This window comes from Pyxicephalus adspersus, chromosome 7 (assembly GCF_032062135.1).
Source record: "Pyxicephalus adspersus chromosome 7, UCB_Pads_2.0, whole genome shotgun sequence".
In the NCBI taxonomy this organism is placed as follows: Eukaryota; Metazoa; Chordata; class Amphibia; order Anura; family Pyxicephalidae; genus Pyxicephalus; species Pyxicephalus adspersus.
In genome coordinates, this window is record NC_092864.1 from 6,722,653 (window position 1) to 6,738,321 (window position 15,669).

The window sequence follows — 15,669 nt, forward strand, 5'->3', positions numbered from 1 at the left end:
CTCAGTGGTTAGCACTCTGGCCTTTGCAGCATTAGGTCCCAGGTTCAAATCTCACTAAGGGCATTAGCTGAATTTATGGAGTTTGGATGTTCTCACCACGTATGCATGAGTTTCCTCCCACATTTCAAAAACATGCAGTTAGGTTAATGGGCTCCCCCTCAAAATTGATAGACTGTGTTAATGCCATTTGACTATGGTAGGGACATTAAATTGTAAGCCCCTTTGAGGGGCAGCTAGTGACGTGACTATGGACTTTGTACAGCACTGTGTATTTTGTTGGCGCTATATGAATACAGTGTAATAATATTAATAAGGCATGTCAATGGGGGGAGGGCAGAAGAGAAAAGGAACCAGGTAAATACAAACATAGCAGAGGTAATTGTGGCAGTAAAAGAAAAATAAAATACAATTACCCGCAAACATTGGAGTTTCAAGTGATATTTGTCCTTTTCCAGTGCATATAATATTGTGCTGAAATTATCAGACAGCAGTGAGATTTTAAATAATTGCTTGTGTATTTCCAAATAAATGCCCAGAATGTCTATAATCACTGCAACCACATCCGGTACAAGAATGTACGCTTCAATATTATATGTGTAGCAAAGACAATCAACTTGAGTAAAGATGGGTAACTCACCAAAACTTGTACTCATCCCATTGGCTGTTGCTTCCCCACCTCTTAGATTGTAAGCTCTTCTGGGCAGGGTCCTCACCCCCTCCTGTGTCACTGTATCTGTCTGTAATTTGCAACCCCTATTCAATGTTCAGCGCTGTCTAATATGTTTAATTATGTACAAAGTTGCACTGAATGATGACTGCAATTAGTAATATTGATGCTAGTTTTTTTATTATTATTATTAATTCACATATATAATTAATTAAAATTATTATTTTGGGATACAGAACACATGCCACAGCTCCACTAGGGCTTCTGCAACAATCAAAAAAGTGGGCTGTCAGCAGAGCAGAGCTCCGCATATTGCTCCGCTCCGTGATTGGCTGAGGAAAAGGCTGAGGGCTCAAGTGTCATCGAGGTTTCACTTTTCTCAGCCAATCAGCCATAGACTTGAATGAGGAGACTTGTCCCCATTCACCTCTAGCGCTGGTGTTTTATGTAAGGAATGCAGGGGTTTTATAAATGCTTATGCAAAATTTCAGCAAATCGTTGTAAAATGCGTCATAGGTGATTATAAGAGTTTTTTTTTTTTTTTTTAGTGTTTTAAAGGCAAGTTTCAAAACGCTTATAAAAGTGCATAAAAACGCATATAAATGTGGTAGGAACGGTTACATGCATTTTTTAAACTGTCCCTGTAGACCCAGCCTTAGGGGTTGCATAAGCCTGATTTGAATTCAGGACTTTGGATAGCAAGGCAAAGTAAAATCAAAAGTGAAAGTGATTTTTTTCCTAGGCTATCCAAGCACAATGATCGTACAGGTTCTGTTTCTTCTTTGCCTACAACAAACAGGTAATTATTTTATAATATTACAATTATTCAGACAAGGTGGGAAAAACAGGCGGTTAGAGAACAGATGTTTCAATATGAAGGGTAGTGTTGGTTTACACATCTTTTGTTGCAGCTTCTCAGTGTAAACTAGGAGAGATCATATGGTCTGTGTACACAGCAATGCTTGCTAACACATCATGTAAATGTTAGGAATTATTGGATAAGGCTGCTAATACATCTTTCTTCATGGATATATTGTATGTAGCTTTGATGGGAAGGCATTGATAATATGCATAAGCAGAATGAGAGAAGATATACAGCTAACAATGCTCAGTGCAGTGGATGCAGATATAACTAAAGTCTCTCTGCCTAGTCAGTATTTACCAGAAATCAGATGTCTTCCTAGTATCCCTCATAGGCTTCATAACAAGCAATGCCTCTGTGACTCTGACTGGTGTGTTACATATTTACTTTGTCATCAATAAGAAGAAATGATTACACAGGTTATGATGAAATGGGAGCAGAAAAGCCCCTCACTGAACTAATGTGGTGATTTCTACAATAGATTCTGCCTAATGTTTCAAAATTATAATGATTATTTCTTATTTTATGAAAGTGAATTGTGGCATGGAGACAGTTTATTGCCCTTTACAGAGTGTACGTTCTCTGTACTTCCAAAACCTTAAATGGAGACACTGCCCCCAGAGTTATATCATGATCAGAACCCGTCCACTCTCCCATCCGCAGGGCTGAGCTTGTCCAGAGACACAACTCACCAACTTCCCTGAGCCTGCCATCCATACAGAGGACATGGTCTGAAGCTCTGGCCGATGCAACCCCCCTGCGGGGTCCTTCTCCTGACCTTGCTTAGGGGTGCACTGGCCAGAGCCATGGACCGGACCACCGGATGGCAACCGTTGTCTTAAAGTGCTGCATTTGTTCTTTTGCCCCTAATGTAAATAAATAAGGCAGGGGGCGTGTAAATATATTGTGAGGCACTTGCTGGCAGGATTGTGAACAGTATATATTCTTCAGGTTTAAGACTTATTACAGAGAATTATTACACTGGTTAACAAACATTTTCTGTCACTTATTTCATAATATATCATAATGACAAACACATAATATTGTCATGAACTGTTTGAACTGGTTAAACAGAAATATATACAGAACTTATATACAGTTAGGTCCATACATTTTTGGACAGAGACAACTTTTTCCTAATTTTGGTTCTGCACATTACCACAATTAATTTTAAATAAAACAATGGCTCATTGAACAAAAAGATTGCAAACAAATGTGAGGAACTAAAGCCTCTTTTACACAATCACTTCAATTCAGGGGCTCAAAATGAAATTGGAAAAATTAAAAAGCTGAAAATAAAATGTTAATTTGTAATACTTGGTTGCAAAGCCTTTGCTGGCAATGTCAGCCTGTAGTCTTGAACTCATGGACATCACCAGATGCCGGGTTTCCTCCTTTTTAATGCTCTGCCAGGCCTTTACTGCAGCCGCTTTCAGTTGCTGTGTGTTTGTGGGCCTTTCTGTTCGAGTTTAGTCTTCAACAAGTGAAATGCTCAATTGGGTTCCGATCAGGTGACTGACGTGGCCATTCAAGAATATTCCACTTCTTTGTTTTAATAAACTCCGGGGTTGCTCTGACTGTATGTTTTGGGTCATTGTCCATCTGTATTATGAAACTCCTCTCAATCAATGTGACTGCATCTAGCTGGATTGGAGCAGACAGTATGGCCCTGATTTATCAAAGTTCTCCAAGGCTGGAGAGAATACACTTTTGTCAGTGAAGCTGGGCGATCCAGCAAACCTGGGATGGATCTGGTCCAGGATTGAAAACATTTGCTAACAAATAGCTAATGACTTTTAGGAAATCCATTCCAGGTTTGCTGGATTACCCAGCTTCACTGATGAAAGTGTATTCTCTCCAGCCTTGGAGAACTTTGATAAATCAGGGTCTATGTCTCTGAACACATCAGAATTCATTCGGCTGCTTCTGTCCGGTGTCACATCATGGATAAACACTAGTGTTCCAGTGCCATGGCAGCCATGCACGCCCAAGCCATCACACAGCCTCCGCCATGTTTTACAGATCATGTGCTATTCTTTGCATCATGAGCTGTTCCACGCCTTCTCCATACTTTTTTCTTGCCATCACTCTGGTAAAGTTGATCTTGGTTTCATCTATCCAAAGAATGTTTTTCCAGAACTGTTCCGGCTTTTTTAGATGTTTTTGAGCAAAGTCCAATCTAGCCTTTCTATTCTTCAGGCTTATGAGTGTCTTGCACCTTGCAGTGCACCCTCTGTATTTACTTTCATGCAGTCTTCTCTTTATGGTAGACTTGGATATCGATACGCCTACTTCCTGGAGAGTGTTGGTCACTTGGTTGGCTGTTGTGAAGGGGTTTTTCTTCACCATGGAAATGATTCTGCCATCATCCACCACTGTTGTCTTTTGTGGATGTCCAGGCCTTTTGGCGTTTCTGAGTTCACCAGTGCTTTGTTTCTTTCTCATGATGTACCAAACTGTAGATTTTGCCACTGTTAATATTGTTGCAATTTCTTGAATGGGTGTTTCTGCAGCTTAAGGATGACTTGTTTCACCTGCATGGAGAGCTCCTTTGCCCGCATGTTGTCTTCCATATACTAGCACCCCCCCCCCCCCCCCCAATCAATTCCAGGCCTTTTATCTGCTTCATTGATAATGACAAAACAAAGAAATTGCCCACACCAGCCCATGAAAAAGCCTTTGAGTCAATTGTCCAAATACTTTTGAGCCCCTGAATTGAAGTGATTGTGTTAAAAAAAGGCTTTAGTTCCTCACATTTTTATGCAATCTTTTTGTTCAACCCACCTATTAAAGATAAAAGTCTTCAGGTCAACTGCATCTGAGATGTTTCATTTAAAATTAATCGTGGTAATGTACAGAACCAAAATTAGAAAAAAGTTGTCTCTGTCCAAATATTTATGGACCTAACTGTATATTAATACACGTATAGGTTATTGGAGTCTTAGTTGAACAGAAAAATCTATATAGACACAATAAGGAAAATAACTGTTAGAAAGAATTTTACAAAGATTAAGTCTTGTAAAAATATACAAAGATGTTATAGGAAGTACAAGAGTATCCTGGTTGTAATCAATAATGTAATATGTAATGTATAATGTATTAATAATATGGAAAGTGATGTGAAGAATATTGGAGGTGAATATAGTATGTATGTGAAAGTGTTACGGTAGAAAAGGTAAACTTATTTTGTCAGTATACTTCATGCTGGAATGTTAAGTAAAATCTAAATAATGGTCCACTATGGAGTAATGGAACCCTTCCAAGTGAGTTCCTTAATTAGGGACACATTTGTATCTATAATACACTTAATCGGTTTTGCCATAAAAGGCCTCCTTTTTCTCTTTCTTTATTATTTCATTCTCTGCTGTGCTTAGACCTTTATAGATGTGACTTGAATGATGCTCAGAGCTCTTTATCTTGGTCTCTCTTCTGCTGAGATAAAAGCTGAGTGCTGATGGAACATTTAAAAAAATACACGTTCCGTGTTTCACTAAACCTGAGTTTAGTTAGTCGGATAAGCAGGTGTTTTGTTTCTTTTATGCTATGAACTTGCAAAGCTTGTACAAAGCCCTTGTGCATTAAAACTGTGTTTGTTTGCTGCCATTACAACTTGGTCTCTTTCAAAGTCACTTTGGTCCCTTTGCTTGCAAATTTTTTATGTTTCAAACACTTTAGGGAACTGACAAATCACTTACTGCCTAATGTATCCCACCCTTGCCAGGTGTCACTGCAACCAAATAATCCATGTTATTCACTTCCACTGTTAATGGGTTTAATGTTTTGGCTAATTGGTATATACACTGTTGGGTATGTGAATATAAAAGCAAATTGATGATGGTTTTACATATGTATACATTTTTCTCTACAGGTTGGGCATTAAGGCTATCAGAGCATCAAGGCATGATGGGGAAAAATGTGGACATTCCTTGCTCGTTCAGAGTCAAGGACCCAACCATTGATCGCAAATATCTTTCAATAATTTGGTCCTTCCAAGGAAAGGAAATATTAAGTGTTCAGAATGTACTAGTGAAATCCAAAGATCCTCGTATGTCCTATAGAGCCAAGGCAGAAGATGGCATTGCTGATTTATCTATATCTAATATTACTATAACAGATGGAGGGATCTATAAATGTTTAACAAGTTACAAATCAGAGAAGGAGGAAAAGGAGATACGGCTAGATGTACAAGGTACACTGATGAAAACAAAGTTCAAAAATCTGTTAATGTTTGACATAATTTGATGTTTCAGTAATTAAACAATCCTACACCTGCCAATACCATTCTTACTTATGAGTAGAATAGGGCAAGGGGCTGTCCAACAGTGGCCAGCAAGGGCTAATTTTGCAGCTAATGAGGCATTGTAACCAAACTATCAACAATATGTCCTCCACTAGTGTTTCTACCTGGAAAGGGGGTAAAGGTTAGGCACCTTGGCAGACGGAATGAAGGTTAACAACCAAGCAAGGTAAGACACTAAATAAACAAGTAAAGGGGTTAAGCATTAGGAACTTAGAAAGAAAGTACAAATTATTCTATATGATAAGGATTTTTATAGCTATGTTTTCAAGCAAAAAAAGTAAATAAAGCAGAAACATATTTTTACAATTGTAACAATTAGCGTTATTTACAACATTACTTAAAATAAGACCTAGGAGACAAAGATTGCACCTACTTGTTCACATATGCAAATTTTTCAATTCCACATATCCCATGTCCATTATGTTTCTTCCATAAAAAGATGTATATAACAGTAGCACCAAATAACTTATTAATGCAGTTGTGAGTGCTGTGACCCTCTGTCATGTAACAACACCTTTCCATTCTCACCACAGTGTAAGAATTGCAAAACAAGATTTGATTTTGACTTTTTCTTCTGGATTTAAACTAATACAACATAATAGCATTGATCACCTATCAAGGGAATGATTTTCACAATTAAATCAATTAAATAAATAGTTCAAATGTTGTCACTTGTACTCACAAATACCTCATGCCTCATTGTTATTTAGTACCAGCAAAAGTATCAAATCACATTGGTGGAATAATCACCTTAACCGTCTATTTATGGAATTAATTATACCAAATCAATTATATTTCAGGAGGGATTGTTACAGATAAACATATTCCATTATTGTCTGATATCAACATCAGTAACAGACCACGTTGGTATCATATTTTGTCATAAGTATCTTGTACAGAGAGATGCTTTAACCACAACTTAGGGCTTACCTTAGTATTTTTCAGTGTCAGTCTAACAGAGTCACAACCGCACCACTGCTGCCTACAATCCATTGTTCAAGTCATCCCTAAATAGGACTGGTTTTGGCTGTTCCACATGGTGCCAACCTGCACTTTTTGATGGACATTTCCAGGTGAAAACACGAAGACATGTGGGACACTCTGCTCCTGCCAAATCATGGTTCCACTGACACATGTTTAGTTCTTCAGCACTCGGTTAAGGTACCAAGTGTTAAAGTTATTCCACCCCCCATGCTCCACAAGCCAGGGCTTGGCTGGGGGAGAAAGCTTGAAATGTAGGCATATATGTTCAGGAAAGTAGAAAATGCACATCGATGCTGAGTGGTTATTACTTTATTATAATTTTGCCAACCACAGAACAACATTGCTTGGGGGGGGGGGATTGTTTCAGACAACCACTGACCATCAATGAGAATGATATAAAATAAAATAGCAACCTGTTCAAAATATTAGGATGTTAGCACCTATCATTGTCCTAAACATTCCCCAGCATGATTTGCCAGAGAACAGATGTTCAAATGGCATATAATGTGCAAGTGTCATAAAGTGTCCGAGCTTTCCATCCCTGTTTTGAAATAGTTTGTCCAGGTAATGGCTTCCTTCCCACCTATTGAGAACCAGTTTTCCCCTTTCTACAAAAAGTGCACCTATTATGTGTTATAAGTTTATAACAAACTTTTAAGCACCAACTATAATCTATTAGATGCAAGGGCAACCTGGCTCATTGAATGTCTGTGCTATCTTATGGCTGTCTGTAGTTTAACCTACAGAAATCTGTTTATATTACTTTTATCCGTTTTGTGTTTTATCATTTGATTCCTTCTGGTGTTTCATGCCAATTATTACAGGCACTGACTTGTCCCAGGTTTACCTACTTCTATAATCAAGTTATGAATGGAATGTGATGTGAATATATTTAAGTTATGAATTTAGAATTATGAATATAGAATATAGAAAAGCAACATGATACCTTTTTCAAATGAGATTTACATGTAAAAAAGAGGATTCAGTCAGTGTTTAAAGAAAACCTGTCATGGAGGGTCCCTTAATTAAAACTCTGAAATACTTATCACCGGATGCTGCATGTATCCAACATTTACAAGTGTATAGTACACACGGTGGCTCATAGGTTAGCAGTCTTTGTAGCATTAGGTCCCTGGTTCAAATGTCAGCCAGGATGCTATCTGCATGGAGTTTGCATATTCTGCCCATGCTTGCGTGAGTTTCCTCCGATATGCCCCAATCCAAAAACATGAAGTTAGGTTGATTGGCTTCCCCCAAAATTGACCTTAGATTGTATTAAGGATATATGACTATTGTAGGGACATTAGATTGTGGGCCCCTTTCAGGGACAGCTAGTTACATGACTATGGACTTTGTGAAGTGCTGAATAATATAAATATTGGATAATAAAAATATTATACCTACTCTTTTTTCTTACTTTAGGCCTCATTGTAAGCGTGACTTTAAACTATATGTGAACACACAAGCACACATAATAAAATAGTACTGTATATTTAAAGATTATGGTCAATATACTATAATTTATAAGATAACATGATGTCTCTTTATGTTTCAGCTCCTCCACAGATCACCATTACTAACAAAGTTGTTGTAAAAAACAAAGAGAGTTCCTTACAAAGTGTTATTTCTGGATTCTATCCGGTGGACATTGATATTAAATGGCTTCGGGATGGAGAGATGCTGGGCAATGATATCATGGGAAAACCTCAAAAAGAGTCGGATGCGACGTACAGTGTGAGGAGCTCAGTAAAAATTACACCCACTGAGGAGGACAGAGAGCGAATCTTCTCCTGTAGAGTCCAACATGAGTCTTTTACTGCCCCTCTCCGGGAGGACTTCCAGCTGGTGTATGGAGGTAACAAACTCTACATTCACAAAGTGCACTAAATGAACACAGAACTGAGCAATACGTAATAAATAAAACCTGTCAGGGAATTACAAACCATAAACCAGACCATCACTAATAAATAAATACTTTTAACATTCCAAAATGACAGTTAGTCTTACTATCAATGTCCCTAATCCTCCCCACTATGCAGATTATGTTTTAGTACTTCCTCAGCATGTGGGGATAACAAGTGATCTTCAAGATAAACTTCCTGCACTTCCACAATGCAGTTCTTGGGAACTATCCAAGCTCCCGGCCTAAGTGTTGTTATGTGGAACAGGGTAAAGGTGTGCCAAAAAAAGATAGAATGTGTGTCTGTCTATGATTTCAATATTTTCTATTATAAAAATATAGAGATTATAAAGCCAATTAGTGAATTAAATTCCATTTGTGAATTCCTGACCTGAATATATGTTACTGGGTAATAAATAAAAAAATTTAGACTCACCCTTAAACCAAAATGCAGTGTTTATGTGTTTTATGTTATTTAAACTTGGCAAATATTAAAATTAAGCTATTAAGCTTTTTATATTTAACACACATTGTCATGTAGTGGGGCTGTAAGGAATAGCTATATTGGTAATTTATTTGCAGCTGTTTTGCTAAAAATAAGACCTGAACTTCAACCCTCCCCATTTATTCTAGCATTGTCAAAACATCGAAACTCATCTGTTTATTTTAAATGCCAAAAAACATGCAAATGGTCACTGACCTTCTTATAAGAAGCTTTATAAACTTGTTCTGTAAAAATGTGCATGTGTAAAATAAATTCAGATTAGAAGCTAATATTTAACATATGCCCATAAACGTCAGAAAATTGCAGATAATTAAAAACAGTTTAACCCTAAATTATAATATGAAAAAAGGAAAATGTCTAAACTGAAATAAACTATATAATGGAACAGATTCACAGTTGAATTTGTGATGCCTGCAAGCACCATGACTGTTGCCATATTTGTGGAGTGAGGGTGTAACTTTATTTAATATAATCTAGGTGCATGGACAGTGGACCTTTCACCATTAATTGCACTTTTACTTGTCCCCTTTCATACCCTCACCTGCTCAAGGCCTCCTAATTTATTCATGTCACACATCTCAGAAGGCTGCAGGACAAGTGCTGAGATATCATAAAAATACACACATAAAAGTTTAAAATTCGCCCATAGCTGGGAGGAAAGGACTGGAAGAAAATGTAAATAACTCATTCTAAGCAATTTTTTTTCTTTTTGGACAGAATAGGAAAGAATTAGAATCCCATTCCAGATTCCATTGCTATCTGTGTTCCCACATTGGATATTCACCTATTTGTTTGTCTGTTTACCTATCTCCTTGCAGATACACCATCCGTTCACATAAGTTCCCAAGTGTTTAAGCTGGATGTGGAGCAGAGGTTGGTGTGCATTGTCTCTGGGTTTTACCCGGAATCCATCACTGTAAATTGGTTTTTGAATGACACCCTGTTAGAGAATGCCAAGACTGAAAGGATCAGCAGCTCAGCTGTGGAATCTGTATACTACTTCACTCCGACAAAACAGAACTTTAACATGGAGCTGAGATGTGTGGTGGATCATGCAACCCTTACCAGCCCACATGTGGAGAGACTACTGGTAAAAGTCGCAGGTGAGTGGCATCAAATGTATTTTAAAACAAAATATATATATATATACTCACAACGTATGGTCTCTCTATATTGTTTCTAAAGGAATTGGTGGTGGTTTTCAAATGCGATTACATGAAATGCAATTGTCAGTTTGCAAATAGTTTAATTTAAAATTCTGCTTTTTATCTGGCCCTTGAGGATAGCTTCATCTACTATTCAAATATGAAAGTGGACATTTTAGCCACTTTACAGTCAAGTGACTTAGAAATAACATCAGTCTGCTACAAGAAGGAAGTATTTCCTCTCCTCTCCAACTGTAATTTTGTAGCAAGTCACAAAGTCAGAGGCTGGAGTAGAGGCTGATCTGTTTTAGGACATTTTTAGACTAGCAGAATTTTACTTCGGTATTTACTGGTACTGGGTGCTTACTATGAAACACTCGGTGCCCGGGAGAGGTTCACGCAACAACCACTAGGTTTCTTCAGTCTAAAGCCCAGCAGAGTGGTGCATGTTTTGTTTTTCACTGAGCAGCAAATGTGTGGCAACCCTGTGGCCTCCTTATGCCTGCTAAAAAAAAATAATGTATTCAGTCAAATGTTACCATCTTTTTGGGTGTAGTACTGCTTAAAACTGTTTGCAAACACCTCTAGTCTGCTGTACATGTACTTTTTTTTGTAATCACTTAACATGAAATATATTCCTGATAAATAAATACATAGATATGCTTTAGGAGTACTGGCCATGTTTTCTAGATATAAGATGTATAGGATGCTATGTAGATACTTTCTGTATTGACACAACAGTTCTGCACTTCATCTTTCTAGCTGGAAACACCAATTTGTCTGTCAACAACTTTTATGTATCATCTGTTGTTATAAGTTCAGGAAGGTGACCTGCAGTGTCTGTATGATTACCTACAGGAAGTCAGCAGCTCTAAGAAATCACTTAACTTGATTTTTGATTCTGATATTGATTTTTGATATTGAGTACCAAAATACTTAACATACAGTGTACTCATCAGGTTTCTGACACAGGAAATGATCTTTAATATTCATTTTTAATAACAGTAGAATAAAGAAGCACTGAAGACTATGGAGAGGGCAGGAGAAGTGGGTGGCACCTTGCTATATATGCTACATACTCCTCCATAGGCAATAGCAGTCATACTCCCTGGTCAATCGATTAGTGATCTACTTGACAGATAACTTAATGATGTTGGTTGACCTCTTTACACACACTAGTTTTCTGTCCAAGATGATAATGAGCAATCTTGGGTAACAATCAAACAACTTACTATGCATGACATACACTATAATATTCCAAAACATTATACTGTGTGTTTTCAGTTTCATCACTGTCTATGTCTTGCCAGTCATGTGGTAATAATATAAGAAGACCCTCATATAGATATATAATAGTCTTATGTCTATAGAATACCTCTGACAAGTCCAGAGACACCACCAGAGAAACCCAGGCCAGCTCATCTCCGATTGTGCAAAAAATAATTTTTTTTGACAATCAATATTCTTGTCCCCTGATCCTCGTAGTCTTGGCAATCCACTTACCTTGTATAAAAATATTTTTATTTAACGGTCCCCATTCTTGTTGCCTGGCTGTCTCTGGCTTTGTTATGTTTGGAGTTACCTATTTGAATCAGGACAATAACCAGACATCTACTGTAATGCGCCTGGGCACACAAACCACAATCAACTCCAGATATCCTTTTATCACGTTTTATTATTGTCATAAAACACGACAAGGGTTAAGTCCGAAAGCAAAGGACAGGAGGGTAAGGCAAAGTCAAGTCAGGAACAATCCAAGGTCAGGGCAGGCAGCAGACAAGAATGCTCATTAACAATCCGAGGTCAGGGCAGGCAGAATTCAGGCAAGAGTCAGGTTTCAGACCAGGTCACTATAGGAAATGACAAACAGGATTAGCATAAACCAACACAAGGACGCACCCAAGCACACTGTGTTCACAGAGGCTTATAGCGGGCAATGGTGGTCAGGACAGGTTCTCCTTAAATGGCCAGAGTGACCAATGACCTTGCACCACCTGGCGCCATTTGATTGGAGGATGACTGATTCCCCTGCTGCCAAAGTAAATAACAGCCGAGTGCCACACCCTCAGGGGGTACAAGAGGCATGCATGGTAGCGCGCACACCTATTCCCACAGCACCCCTAGGACGTGCACTACTTTGCACATCCAAAGGAGTGCTGAGAACAGGAGTTTCTGTAACCACTTCGATAGAGATGCAAAGGATGCCGCCTGGCCCAACAGTAGTTTGACCAGGATGGATCCCTCCGCCTGCAGAGAGAGACACGCTGCGAGCAGAGCAGCAGCCTTGGCCATGCTGCCTGCTACAGCGACGTCTCCCTCTGCAGCTGGGATCCCCAGGGACGCCACCAGCTAGCAGGAAGGGTAAGTTCCTTACATCTATTATTTTTATAAAGAGAGTTCAGCAATGATAGCCAAGGTTTTTATTTTATCAGGCTTCTTTAATATCAGTGTTCATGTAAGGAGTATAAAGCAAACAGATAAATAGTAATCTACATTTTCTTTTGTTCCAGATCTGACGGCACGATATAAAAAGCACACTGTAATTGCCAGTGTATTGGTGGTTGTAACCACTGCAGCTATAATTATTATTCTGCTATTCATTAAGGAAAGAAAAACACGTAAGTGATTGGAACATCCCATTACATAGCAATAAGGACCGGCATATTGTCTGCTGCACTAACAATGGTTTAACATGGATATCCTATACCCAGGCAAATATACCACTGTCTTATAAGAATATATCTTTGTCTTTTACAAAACATTTATTATATTCTACAACTAAAGGTTTGCTGGGATTGTTTAAACAGACACTTCCACCTTGCCTATACTAAAGTAAGTGACAGTGCCTCTGCCAGGGGTCATATCCCGCTCCACAGCTAATGAGATCACTTTCTGACTTTTTTATTTTTTATGGTTTTATATGTTTAATATTAAAAATTTTGTATTTTTCAAAAAAAAAAAAAATGTGTCATCTGTTAATACTTGACTGCTAGGTAAGGTAAGTTTTAAAATTGAAGATCGCTGGAACTGGATGAAGAACAGTGCTGGAAACTGACCAAATTATGCACATACACACACCACACACACACACACACACACACATATATATATATATATATATATACACATATACACACACATACAGACACAAATATACACACAAATATAAATATGTGCTTATATATATATATATATATATATATATATAAAGAACGAACGGCATTCGTTCATTGCGCGTGCTCAGAACATTTACAATCACTGAACGACCGTACACACAATAGATCGTGAACGGTCATTGCGCAATCAATTCCGCCGGGACAGTCCTTAGTTTTCAGCGACTTTCCTCGTTCACCGGTGTTGTTGATCAGTCGTTGTGCACCTTTTTTGTTAACGATTATCAGACGACCAGTCATTAATCATTCATTTTCAATGATAATTACTGCAGGTGTGTAAGCAGCTTTAGAACCTATGCTGGCTTTGGCATGGCTCAATGAGTGGTAAACAAAGCCTAAAACCAGTGCTATAAGAACATACTACACATCATATAATGTAATGGAATGGAAATTTTGCTATTTTTATTTTTAAGGATGTAGCCATATACTGTATATTTATATTTATAAAGTTACGTACCATTTTAGGTTTAGATTAAGCCCCAACAGTAGCTGGCTTTTCTGAGTTTGGTACATAATAGTGGGGGGGGGGGCATTTAAAGCTTTTTAAATCCTAGAATGTAGGTTGTTCACCTACCAAAAAAAATTATCACCTTGCAAGGCATAATTCACTTGGCTCAGTGAATGTGGTGACAGTTCACTTTATAAAGAATACCCAATCATGTGCAAAGAAATATAAAAAAACAGGATGTTTTTTACACATGATTGGATGGCTGAAGTCAGCAGAGCTTCCGCTCATTTACTCAGGTGAAATATCCCTTGCTAAGTGAACAGCCTATACTCCCTTATCATCATTCCTATCACTTGGTGTTGCAGGAGTACCAAAGGTGAGAAGGATCAATCGCTTCCCAGATGGCACTTTTAGCTTGGATGTGGATCATTTCTATCCTGGGGAGATTACTGTATCTTGGAAGGTGATACAGCCACCATCAAGTACCCAGCCCCGCACCATAAAATCTATAATTACAATGGATCCAAACCAAGATGGAACCTTCAACGCCACCAGCACTTGTGAAAGTCTCAGAGGGGAGATTGAGGAAGATGAGGACTATGTTGTCCAGGCTGTGGTGGAACACAGGAAACTGAAACATCCAAAATGCACAGAATGGAGAGGCGGTTATAACAAGAATAAAGGTAAGGGCAATGCTTTATCTTGGACAAGCTTTTCCAAAAAAATTACATAGTTGATTGCCAAAAAGAAAATTGCACCCACCATTTCACTAAAATGACCTATTCTGAATATCGAACTTGTCACATTATTAATACATTTCCCAACAGCCACAGAACAGCCTGGATCCCACTAATAACCTGCAAGGACTGACGTATCCTCTCTATTAAAAAAGCTCAAAAGCTCAAATCATGCAAAGATTAGAGAGGGGGAAAGATGGTAAAACTTGCTATAAATGAGTGCATGTATTCCATTTATATATTATATGGATATATTTAATTATATTTAATATATATATATATATATATATATATATATATATATATATATGGATCTTCATATAAATGTCTAAAACCAGTAAAATGATTCTGTGGTCAGATATTATTTAAGGTCAAACATGGGAGCATGATTACACAGCAACATATTAATGTAGTGAAAGTTGAAACCACTATGAGGTTATTTTTATTGGTGGTCTATTCCAGGTTTGCTGGATCACCTAGCTTCACTAAAGAAGATGTATCCTCTCCAGCCTTGTAGAGCTGTAATAAATCAGGCCCAATGACACAGGAAAAAAAGACAAATCTTCCTCAATGGGTTTTTAATGTTAATGACACAGAAATATTGAGGATCATTAGATTTTGTGTTTCACTAGGAGACAATTAGCGGCACAGCATGTGAAACATCTTTGTAGCTCTGTGTAGGTGCATATCATTATTAGTGTTGGTTGAATAGCTCACTATTCGATTTGGCAGCTATTGGCTCGAATATAGCAAAAAAATTCGGATGGTCGCATGTCAAAGTCGAACACCAATAAAGTCAATGGGAGGAAAAATTCGGGTTTTTTTCAGCACTGTGTAGAGCTTCTACAGCCTCCAAACAGGTGTAAAAAGATACATTATAAAAGGATACATAAAAAGATACATTATATAAAGATACATAACACTATTACATACCCCTGTACTTCACAT

The 15,669-nt window shown here is 37.9% G+C and overlaps 1 protein-coding gene across 1 annotated transcript; it reads left to right on the forward strand.

Moving 5' to 3' along the window:
* The first annotated feature begins 1,411 nt into the window (after positions 1-1,411).
* On the forward strand, positions 1,412-14,919 carry LOC140334483 (tyrosine-protein phosphatase non-receptor type substrate 1-like). Its single transcript, XM_072416760.1, has 6 exons — positions 1,412-1,466; positions 5,398-5,718; positions 8,369-8,668; positions 10,037-10,321; positions 12,874-12,981; positions 14,350-14,919. The coding sequence occupies exons 1-6, from the start codon at positions 1,424-1,426 to the stop codon at positions 14,715-14,717; spliced, it is 1,425 nt and encodes a 474-aa protein (XP_072272861.1). The 5' UTR covers positions 1,412-1,423; the 3' UTR covers positions 14,718-14,919.
* Positions 14,920-15,669: the final 750 nt, after the last annotated feature.

Coding starts and splice junctions, on each gene's coding strand:
- LOC140334483 (XM_072416760.1), top strand. CDS start 1,424: ATGATCGTACAGGTTCTGTTTCTTCTTTGCCTACAACAAACAG. Junction 5,719..8,368: donor GATACGGCTAGATGTACAAG/GTACACTGATGA, acceptor TTTATGTTTCAG/CTCCTCCACAGATCACCATT. Junction 12,982..14,349: donor CATTAAGGAAAGAAAAACAC/GTAAGTGATTGG, acceptor TTGGTGTTGCAG/GAGTACCAAAGGTGAGAAGG.